The 12,660-nt window shown below is 34.4% G+C and overlaps 1 protein-coding gene across 1 annotated transcript; it reads right to left on the bottom strand.

Annotated features, from left to right (window-relative positions):
- Nucleotides 1-6,032: 6,032 nt before the first annotated feature.
- LOC140149024 (uncharacterized) lies at nucleotides 6,033-11,655 on the bottom strand. The gene has a single exon (XM_072171168.1). The coding sequence runs from the start codon at nucleotides 11,460-11,462 to the stop codon at nucleotides 10,230-10,232; it is 1,233 nt and encodes a 410-aa protein (XP_072027269.1). The 5' UTR covers nucleotides 11,463-11,655; the 3' UTR covers nucleotides 6,033-10,229.
- Between the last annotated feature and the right edge of the window lie 1,005 nt (nucleotides 11,656-12,660).

Below are 12,660 nucleotides of genomic sequence, written 5' to 3'. Positions count from 1 at the left end.
TAATGCAACAGCACACATCATCAACACTACAACAGGATTGGTCTTAGAATAAGTAAAGAGAATATGGTAAACGAAGATGTTAAATGTAGTATTGTAACCTAATGCAACAGCACACATCATTAACACTATAACAGGATTGTTCATATATTGAGTAAAGAGAATATGGTAAACGAAGATGCTAAATGTAGTATTGTAACCTAATGCAATAGCACACATCATCAACACTATAACAGGATTGTTCATAATTATATTGAGTAAAGAGAATATGGAAAACGAAGATGCTAAATGTAGTATTGTAACCTAATGCAACAGCACACATCATCAACACTACAACAGGATTGGTCTTAGAATGAGTAAAGAGAATATGGTAAACGAAGATGCTAAATGTAGTATTGTAACCTAATGCAATAGCACACATCATCAACACTATAACAGGATTGGTCATAAAATGAGTAAAGAGAATATGGTAAACGAAGATGCTAAATGTAGTATTGTAACCTAATGCAACAGCACACATCATCAACACTACAACAGGATTGGTCTTAGAATAAGTAAAGAGAATATGGTAAACGAAGATGTTAAATGTAGTATTGTAACCTAATGCAACAGCACACACATCATTAACACTATAACAGGATTGTTCATATATTGAGTAAAGAGAATATGGTAAACGAAGATGCTAAATGTAGTATTGTAACCTAATGCAATAGCACACATCATCAACACTATAACAGGATTGTTCATATATTGAGTAAAGAGAATATGGAAAACGAAGATGCTAAATGTAGTATTGTAACCTAATGCAACAGCACACATCATCAACACTACAACAGGATTGGTCTTAGAATGAGTAAAGAGAATATGGTAAACGAAGATGTTAAATGTAGTATTGTAACCTAATGCAACAGCACACATTAACACTATAACAGGATTGGTCTTATATTGAGCAAAGAGAATATGGTAAACGAAGATGCTAAATGTAGTATTGTAACCTAATGCAACAGCACACATTAACACTATAACAGGATTGGTCATATATTGAGTAAAGAGAATATGGTAAACGAAGATGCTAAATGTAGTATTGTAACCTAATGCAATAGCACACATCATCAACACTATAACAGGATTGGTCATAAAATGAGTAAAGAGAATATGGTAAACGAAGATGCTAAATATAGTATTGTAACCTAATGCAATAGCACACATCATCAACACTATAACAGGATTGTTCATATATTGAGTAAAGAGAATATGGAAAACGAAGATGCTAAATGTAGTATTGTAACCTAATGCAACAGCACACATTAACACTATAACAGGATTGGTCATATATTGAGTAAAGAGAATATGGTAAACGAAGATGCTAAATGTAGTATTGTAACCTAATGCAACAGCACACATCATTAACACTATAACAGGATTGTTCATATATTGAGTAAAGAGAATATGGTAAACGAAGATGCTAAATGTAGTATTGTAACCTAATGCAACAGCACACATCATTAACACTATAACAGGATTGTTCATAAAGTGAGTAAAGAGAATATGGTAAACGAAGATGTTAAATGTAGTATTGTAACCTAATGCAATAGCACACATCATCAACACTATAACAGGATTGTTCATATATTGAGTAAAGAGAATATGGTAAACGAAGATGCTAAATGTAGTATTGTAACATAATGCAACAGCACACATCATTAACACTATAACAGGATTGTTCATATATTGAGTAAAGAGAATATGGTAAACGAAGATGCTAAATGTAGTATTGTAACCTAATGCAACAGCACACATCATTAACACTATAACAGGATTGTTCATAAAATGAGTAAAGAGAATATGGTAAACGAAGATGTTAAATGTAGTATTGTAACCTAATGCAATAGCACATCATTAACACTATAACAGGATTGTTCATATATTGAGTAAAGAGAATATGGTAAACGAAGATGCTAAATGTAGTATTGTAACCTAATGCAATAGCACGCATCATCAACACTATAACAGGATTGGTCTTGTATTGAGTAAAGAGAATATGGTAAACGAAGATGCTAAATGTAGTATTGTAACCTAATGCAATAGCACGCATCATCAACACTATAACAGGATTGGTCTTATATTGAGTAAAGAGAATATGGTAAACGAAGATGCTAAATGTAGTATTGTAACCTAATGCAATAGCACGCATCATCAACACTATAACAGGATTGGTCTTATATTGAGTAAAGAGAATATGGTAAACGAAGATGCTAAATATAGTATTGTAACCTAATGCAACAGCACACATTAAGACTATAACAGGATTGTTCATATATTGAGTAAAGAGAATATGGTAAACGAAGATGCTAAATGTAGTATTGTAACCTAATGCAATAGCATACATCATCAACACTACAACAGGATTGGTCTTATATTGAGTAAAGAGAATATGGTAAACGAAGATGCTAAATGTAGTATTGTAACCTAATGCAATAGCATACATCATCAACACTACAACAGGATTGGTCTTATATTGAGTAAAGAGAATATGGTAAACGAAGATGCTAAATGGGATCAACAAAATAATAATAATAAAAACTGCGCGCGTCCTACGGGAAACACGCTTTTTTTAAAGCCTAACATGATTTGTTTTTTCCTCGTTAATTAAATCATTAACTTCATAAGTTAAGTCACAGTTTACATTAGAATTTGTATCATCTTTTTGACGTCATCATTGTCTCATTGACATGGTAGAATCTGATGAGTGTATCAAGAACATGATACAAAGATTTACATACACAATATAAATATTACATTCTTTCACTCAGTCAGTTTAATGGGACATGAAATATTTCAGATATATAGAAATTGAAACTGTTTAACAAAGAAAAGAAATACTTGTTTTTTGTTCTTTTAAGTACATGTGTATCTGCACACATTTTCAACACACAGATGCTTTTAAATTATTTTGTATTTGGATAAAACTACAACAGGATTGGTCTTATATTGAGTAAAGAGAATATGGTAAACGAAGATGCTAAATGGGATATTGTGGTAAATGTATTTTATGTGATTAAAAAGCCGCACAATCCCTCATACACGTGTATATGCACTGTTACACCACTATTATTATGTATTATACTAAGCCTATATTAACATGAATACACTCCATGTACACATGCTTTGACACACTGGCAGCATTCCAACTGCAAGTGATTGACATATAGCGTGATAGAGAATAGAGTAGTCAAAGAAGATGCTGTATGTGGTATGAGTACATTAATGTGTCTAGAACGATGAGCTAATAAGTCAGCTGGAGAAGACTAATGATAATATCACCCATAAGAAGTAAACCCATGCAGGTAACCTATATATTTCACCTCAGAGACAATTTAACCCTTACACAAACTCACCTGCTTAATTTGTATGAAAAGGTCACTTGTTGTTTAACCGTAAGAACTAGACTTATCTTTCAAAGGTCACTTAAAGAAGAAATTGGAGGTATGTTGTCCATCTTAACTTGTTTATAGGTTGTTGTTATCAACATTGTGGTTAGAAACGATTTCTATATCCTTACAAGGGTCAGAGGGTTGAAGCTGGGGAGATGCTTGGTAGGTCATGACAAATTCCCTACGTGTGTACGTATTATTTGTCTGAATCTTTGATCTTGTTAAAGAATGAAAGTGATTTTTAGTTCAGTGTAAATTCTCTTTGCTTGTTTGACGTCATATCCGACGTTGAAACGCAAGCAATGTGATATGTTCCAATACGAACTGTACATTTGTAAATTACTTTTGGAGTAAAGTGTATAAAAGATTTAATGACTTTCGGATATTAGTTCTATTGGATTCTTGAGTTGCCCGCCATTTTACTTTGTGACTTGCGCATTGTGGCTTAATGCCAGGCATGGCGGCATATTCGCAGTAATTATTGCAAGAAAACGACTTGAGCCTGTATAATGTTCTTGAATAGAATAATTGCCAGGAATGAAATGACATTAATGGGACATAACGATCCGTTAATCCCAAATTACAATGGCCCCACACACAAGTGTACTTATTACTAACTTTTTTACAGTTAATAAGCTAGCCATTGCGTTTTCATGTTAAGAAATCCAGAATCAAATCCAGAAGACGAAGCGATCTAAAAAACGGACGTATAATCTTTAGTTTCGTTCATATTTTTGTCGCTATTTCTAAACCGATTTATCTACCATTTATAAACAACTTCCGAAAAATTAACAGATTTTTGGCCCTCGACGAATCTCTGGAAGTCCCTTTAACCGCGAAACAATATCACTTATCAGATGACTTATATTGAAAACTTCACAAAAAGTAACGTAGCCATTATAAATACACCTCAGAACTATTACTCGTTAGTATTCACAATATTTTAACATGAAATGTGGTTATGTCGCCCATTTTGATACTCGATTCGCCTAATGTCGTTCAATATTAACAATACAGCAGTGTTTTTAAAGAAATTTATTTAAACGATTTAATTGGTTTGAATTCAGCGACAGCGCGAAGATAATAGAGAGATTGCGATTTCCAAACGTAGCATCGAACGTACGTGGAATCTGTTCAAAATCCCGTCACAGGAGAGTGGTTTTGAATAGATTCCATGTACGTTCGATACGTACGTTTGGAAATCACAATCTCTCTATTACATTACATAGATTGCGATTTCCAAACGTAGCATCGAACATACGTGGAATCTGTTCAAAATCCCGTCACAGGACGTTTGGAAATCGCAATCTCTCTAATATAAATAATGACAGCTTTTTTTATAATGCCACAATGTTTTCGGGCTTTTTTTTCTTTTAAAAATATCACTGTGTTATTAATATTGAACCAAATTTGGCGTATGGGGTATCAAAATGCGCGTACATAAACCACATATACTTCTTCTATGTTAAAATATCGTGAATATCATTTATAGTTCTGAAGCTATAGGCGTATTTGTAACAGCTGCGTTGCTTTTTTGTGAAGTCTTTACTAGTTACTGACTTCTTTGACATCGAATTCCAAAATAAGCTTGCTACAACTTTTTATACTGACCTCCTAAATGGTAGCTCGCACATTTACCACAGATATGGTAACACTATTTATTTCAATTCGTGATGATAGGCAAGTCTAGCAAATAAATTCGCTTGTAAATTAATTTCCCCAGCCATTTTTGCCCGCAGGGCAATTGCAACTTTCTTTAACCCAATAGCAATGAATAGTCAATACTGCGCGTGCTCATACTGGCTGGTACCCGTTGTGTCGGACAAACCGAATCAGAAGACCTCTTGCTGGTGGTGAAGCCCGGTGGTGAAGTACCTTATATTGAATGGTTTGAAAATGCACACAACCGTGTTTATAATCTAGAGTAATATTCATAATAATGAAAATATCGAAATCATCACAGCTCTGTCAAATATTAATAACTTTGCACGTGTTGCTGTTTAAACAAAATACAGGGAATGGAGCAAGCAAGGGAGCGCCTTCAGCTGTTCCTGAGCACCAACATATCAAGATAGCGCAGCACCATTGGTAATTTCAAACATTCCAAGAACTCGGGCCTCTGGCTCGGAATGCTTCTCTATATCGCCAAGCACATCTACATGTCTCTGTACACTTAATTTCAATAAGCATATCATAAACACAAGAGCTAGCCAAATTCATTTTGGTACGCTGACCTATTTTTATGCATGAACGCAACAACTATTTTAGTTTTTTAATGAAAATGTTTATTCTTTCATCACTTTCATAAGTTCGAGTAGGTTCGATAATCATTGCATTCATCCAATAACGAAAGATGCCAAATGAAGACCAAATTAGAACTTCCATCAATCATTTCCTTTGTACATTTGCACAAAGTTGCGCGCAACTATTTATAAATATCCTTGTGGGGTAGTATGTAAGAAGACGAACTTTTTTTTTTAAATGCAAATCATACGAATTTATTTGGGAAAAATAGTACTAGTACTAGTAGCAACTGTTAAACCCATGTTTTATATTGAGAAGCGCAGACTAATTGTAAATAATCATAAACGTACCACATGGTTCTTTAAGAAATCTATTTATTTACCATTCACATAAATCCAATTATACATTAATAAAGTCAATACATATACAATTCAGTGCATAAATTAACCATTTACTTTTTAATCAATACTTTCAGACATTTCACAGCATCAGAAAAAAATTCTGTGGCTGATTTTACCTATATTAACAATTATAATATTATTATAATTTAATACTATATCATTCATTATCATAGTGCAAGAACCCCAAGCGAGATGGCCTAACTATCTTATGTTGCAGAGAATTGCCATTTCATCTTTACGTAGCTTAACAGCTGTTCTCTGTAATGATGAACCCTGTGGTGAAGTTACCAGCCAATTGACTACAGCGTTTCAACGATGACCATTGCAATTATTTCACAACGTTGACATTAAGAGTTGAATTCAGAAACTCTAGTCTTAAATACCTAATGGACGGTTCGATTTCATTTTAATCGCATGGCTGTTATGCTTTATTCAAAGTGGCAAGTATATAATAATATGCTCAACAAAAGTGGCAAATATATCTAATAATATGAGCTAATATACTCAACAACGTAGACAACAGAGACAATACAAAAAGTTAGAAACAGAGTTGATGGCATTTCCGCCATGCTATAGTCAATTCAGTGAAAAAAATATCTAACCAGTTAATATTGTGTGCAAATATAAAATAAAACAAAATAGTATATAGACCAAGTCCATTTACATTCACTTCCCCGTACAACGTTGCTTATAGGTTCTTCAAATATATTGTTCTCACTACTCACTTAATTGAATATTCTCATCCTGATCAGCAATACTCAAATAATAATTGGGGTTGCTCTAATTTACATAGAGAGTTATGTTGTAGATTATGATTGAAACAAAAAATAATTTAGGCCTGTATACGCAGTTTCAGGTCTCAAACACTGAATTCATGCAAGCTTTTATTCTACACATCAATCAAACATTTTAGTTGACAATGAAGGTCCGCAACTAAATCGTTCAAATTATTCAAATGGGCGGTTAGACGGTTTTATCATTAGATTAACATTGATGATGTTTAAAAGTAGTGTTTGTATCAAGATAACACAATTAAAACATAAATAATTGCGATAACGTAACACGTATAGTTGACTCTGGTCTTACAAAGGTGTCAAATAATTTATACAATGTCATACGTCAAGTTGTCACATTTCATATTTTTTGTATTATTTGTGTTTGTTTTATTCCAAACCTTGTTCTTAAACAATTGTACAATTCTAAATTTAAACAAAATTGTCCATGTGATAGATTGGTGAGAGATTGTCAACTCAGAGATGTTTTCAAGGTCATTATTTGGTCAGTTAGCCAAGATATTGTGAATATACTGCAATTTACAACGTATAGGATATAATGTTCCGATTATTGTTGATCTTAAGAAGACACTTAATTACGTTAACCTTTATTGCGGCTTGATTTATTTGTAGCAAAAACAATCATACCAGCACGCAGTAGTGTGTCAAATAGAGCCCAAATTGTTTATGTTAAATCCTCATAAATCGTTATGTTCCTATGATAAGAATGCATTATAATCATCTTGTGACGATTTACGATGTACTCTTAATTGTGTTATCATCGACGGCTCGTTTCTTCTCCATATACGTATAAATTGCTAAAACCATTTATAGATAGAAACGCAATCTGAAAATATAAATACAGAAAATGACTTTTATGGATTAAATTGCCCAAACGCATCAAAAATCCGAAATCCGCGATCTCATCTTTTTGTGGAAGCTCAATGGTAATGTTGGTTGGGTTTTTGCCAATTACGGTGAGTATGAGTCAATTAAAATAGTGAAATGATCTTACGTTTCATGCATTTTGAGTAGATGTTTAACACATTTACACTCCTGTCTAACAAATTAGGAAGTCTCATATCCCTTAATATTAATGTATGCATTTATGGTAGTACACAGTGCTAACAAATCGGGAATGTGGTGATTTATGAGACTACTAACACTCGCTATAACCTTAGTAGAGGTATTTCATTATCGTAACTGTTAAGCCTGTACATTTCTTCACATCCATAACTCTCAATGCAAACATGATCAGATCAATGCTACTTCATTTCCGGTAAAACTACGTGGATGTTATACGTTTAATTTACACCATTCCCCTTCTTTATTATAAATAGTCATAGTGTATATTAAATGTAAATTCTATTTTAACTTGACACACTCATTCAACTTGATTGACCAATCAAATTAGACGTTATGATCACGAGATGTAGTTCACAACCACTCGTACACGTGACTTCATGACCGCGTCGTAGACTGCTGGGTGTTTCTCAGGTTTCTTACAAACACAATTGTCAGTATAGGAAAGCTGAAAGGTTTTTTTGTGTGTATTTAAGTATGTATTGGTACAAATAAACAATTTAATAATTTGGTTTGAAGCAATTATCGTTTATTAGGTATTATTCTTGTGACGTCATACGACAATTGGGGTCAAAAAGTCCAATCTTCTAGATAATAAATAAGAACAATTCACAATATAGATAATAAATAATAACAATTTACATAAATTCATTTGATGCATCTTTTCATGATATTATTCTTTTTACATTACACTTAAATCGTTATTTAATAACATTGTTCCAAAACGTATAAATTACGATGGTAAGATAGTAATTAGAGTAATTATTTAAGCAATGGATTTTTGATTTTCTGATAACCCCTTATTTTAGTCAGCTGCTTTCTTCAGGTAAGCCTGAAAACCAAGTTTGTTTCCCGTAGGCGACCTGAAAACCAAAATGCGAAATGCCTCAAATCACAAGCATATATTGTTAACTCTGTGTAGAATAGATTAGATATGACAAGTATAACTTTTAGGAAATTTATAGATAGATTGATAGAAGGATTTATTCATTTCATATTGCTTGTAAATAAACGAGAACACAATCTGTTGAAATGTTGTCATTTATTTTTTGTTTGATATAATGTTTTAATGGATTTTACAAATAAAAATACCAAAATGTGGTAAATTTTCAACAAAAAATAATAATAAAAAAAACTGCGCGCGTCCTACGGGAAACACACTTTTTTTAAAGCCTAACATGATTTGTTTTTTTCCTCGTTAATTAAATCATTAACTTCATAAGTTAAGTCACGGTTTACATTAGAATTTGTATCATCTTTTTGACGTCATCATTATCTCATTGACATGGTAGAATCTGATGATTGTATCAAGAACATGATACAAAGATTTACATACACAATATAAATATTACATTCTTTCACTCAGTCAGTTTAATGGGACATGAACTATTTCAGATATATAGAAATTGAAACTGTTTAACAAAGAAAAGAAATACTTGTTTTTGTTCTTTTTAAGTACATGTGTATCTGCACACATTTTCAACACACAGATGCTTTTAAATTATTTTGCATTTGGATAAAATTAAAGATAAGTCATTATTAACATTTACAAGTTATATAATTGAAACTCGAAACTACAAACAAAATCAGTTTGGTTCTATGTTTGCATGAATTGCATACGTCAGTATTACTTCAGATAGTAGAATGATCCATAAAATGCACGGAAATCCAGTTTTTGGACGAAGTGGTCTTCCTTCTCGTCTCTCAACAAAAAAGCACAAGGTCTATTTCAGCTACAGCTGTCAAGACTTTTGTTATCCATTTCCACAGATAATTGATAATGCATACAAATTGTGTACATCAAACAATTGATAATATATTCATCAAAAACAATCCAAATTGTCCACCAGGTGTAATTATTTGATGATCATAAATGCTAAGGCATCAAGATTGGAAGACAATAAGTAAGTACAAAAGGTGCTATTATCTCAATTATCCATCAGTCCGCAGAGTCTATCCTACTATAATAACATTTCATCTTCTTGACTTTTCGAATCCAAGTTTTCTTCCGCTGACAATAATCATGATAATGATCCAAACAATATAAATATCCTTATGAACTATATACAGACGCTAAAGTTTCCACTGTTGCTTTACTATACACAGTTCTAGTGCAGGTGCGTGTATATTATATACAATGTTCGGTGAAACACATGCAGGTTATACCAAACCGGTAATGGACGACATTGTCTTGGAAGGGGGTTGTCCATGCAGTCATGCAGAAGTACTGTTCATTTGTTCTTCCACAGTTACACATTTGAAGGATGACTATCTATAGATCTGTTCATTGTTCAGTGTCACTTACGCCAGGAGCGATTTGATTCAAGATCACTACCGTAATTGCTGTGAACCTCTTCTACTATGGGAACAGTGCCGCCACCTTGCGGGGCACCGACTCTCATATGAATGGGGATTGATTGTGGAGAGCCTCCACCTGCGGGTGTTGAATGGTAAGTGTAAGTTCCTTGTGACATCCGAGGTGGTTGAGTAGTGAGTCTTGGTGGTTCGTTAAAGGAGGTCGTCTGCGTTGGACCATGCTGACCGCTACCATGGATTCTTGGAGCTTCTAGTGTAAGATTGCCGTCTTCAGAATAGTATGACCGCACTTGAGAAGTGTCGACGTCATCAGGTAGAGTATACTGACGGAAGAACTCTTTCTCTACATATCCGGCTTCACCAGCTTTGCCTTTGGCTTCAGCTCGAACAGTCAATTTGTTATTATCCACTTTAACTTCTATATCTTCAGGCCTATATTGACCCACGTCGAGGGTAACCTGGAAGCGATTTTCGTCGACTTCTACGCGACTACTTTGGCGATTAACTTGAGTTGGTTGGGAAGTTATAACAGTGCTAGATTGTGGCGCATTTGAAACAGAGCCGGTTTCACTTGTATCGATTTCTCGGGTTGTCTTAGTGGTTGTTGTCGTTTTCGTGTATTGACTCACCCCATCTTGAGAAGTAGTTTGAGAACGAGTAGGCGATATTGGTGTTGTCGGAATAACATGAATATTTCCTCCAGTAATGATGGTTTCTTGCGGTGACTGCTGCGGGTAGCCCCCGGGGTGGGTATTGACCCAGCTACGACGGGTGACCTGTTCTGGTTCAGTAGTGACGTAACGACGTGTCGTTGTCTCAGGTGGTGTAGTTGTCACATAGCGACGCGTCACTGTTTCCACAGGTTGATGGGTGGTATAATGCCTTCTGGTGGTGGTTTCTGTAGGTGTGGTGGTGACATAGCGACGGGTCACTGTTTCACCTGGGTTTTGAGTGACATATCGACGCGTTTCTTTCCTTACAGTGTGATGAGATGAAGATCCAGAAGGTGACACTTCGACGGTGTATGATCCCGGATCATGAGTAACGTAGGTACCAGAATCTACCAAACTACTGTCCTGACGAACAGTGACTGGTGCTGATCCAGTTATCATATCCTGTCCAGGTGCTTGTACGCTGTACTCAACTTGAGGAGAACTCATACGAGCAGCGTATGGTATCTTTATTTCTATGTTCATTTTAGATCCAGGCTCCATTTTGAATGGTGCAAGTTGGTTGCAAACTCTGACAGCGTTCACTTATTATATTACAACCTATCTATCCCAGGTCGAATCAAGTTTTCTCAGTACGTTTTCCGTTGCCAGCACTGCAGAGCTTGCATGCGACTGAACAGTTTCACGTCTGTTGTCAAAGTGGTGCTATGCAGCCGGGACGGAATGATGGTTGTAATTTAGATGCGTGGATGTTTCTAGGCCACGGATATAGGATGAAAAAAAAGAGGGAGGACCCAGGCAAAGACCAGCCGGCTGACTGATGATGATAAAAGTAACCCGATCTATATGATGGCTGCGTGGGGTAGAGCGGCGGCCGATGCCATCCTCATCTTGCATCGTGTAGTATCATATGGCTAGCTGACTGACTGACTGGCCTGGTGATCTTGTCTTTCTTTCTTTTTTCTTTTTCTTTTTAAAGAAGTGAGATAAGAGTTATCTTTGAACTTGTAATGTAATAGTTGAGATGATGAAACTTTTATTCAGCGACCTCTATAATTTATTAGTGTTACTTTACTTGTTGACATCTAGGTGTAATATCTGTCCTATATAGGTACCATAGTCAAACAATTTGCAAAAGAAGAAACGATAAAGGGAATAATGTTATCTCGTGTGCCGAGTGAGAGTATACAGCAGTAAAATGCATATTTATTGTGTTAGTGTATATGGTCTAATATTATTAATCTGTACATCATTTACCAACAAAGAAACAACAAATGAGTAAAAAAATAAACGGTTGAAACGGGACATCAAGAATTAAAACATTTCAAAATTAGCAGTACAACATGTTATGAAGTTGTGGAAAAGAGTAATTTAATAATTAGACCAAATTCCTTATGTGATAACCTACATTTCGTTCACATGTTAAAAAAAGGACCAGCGCTTTTGGTCGAAACTCAGATACTTATTAAATAACAAACAAAGGTATGTGTGATTTTCCTTGAAGGAATATATCCCTATTTTTTAGTTGAAAATAGCATCATCTACGTCATAATATTAAACTAAATAATAATAAAAGTGCGACGAGGAAGTGGAAAGCACAAATTGCTAAATTTATAATAAAAGTGCAACCAGGAAGTGGAAAGCACACATTGTAAGATTTATAATAAAAGTGCAACCAGGAAGTGGAAAGCACACATTGCTAAATTTATAATAAAAGTGCAACCAGGAATTGGAAAGCACA

The sequence above is a fragment of the Amphiura filiformis genome, chromosome 3 (assembly GCF_039555335.1).
Source record: "Amphiura filiformis chromosome 3, Afil_fr2py, whole genome shotgun sequence".
NCBI classification, from domain to species: Eukaryota; Metazoa; Echinodermata; class Ophiuroidea; order Amphilepidida; family Amphiuridae; genus Amphiura; species Amphiura filiformis.
The sequence above is the reverse complement of the archived record's forward strand: the minus strand, read 5'-3'. Positions and strand labels throughout refer to the sequence as shown.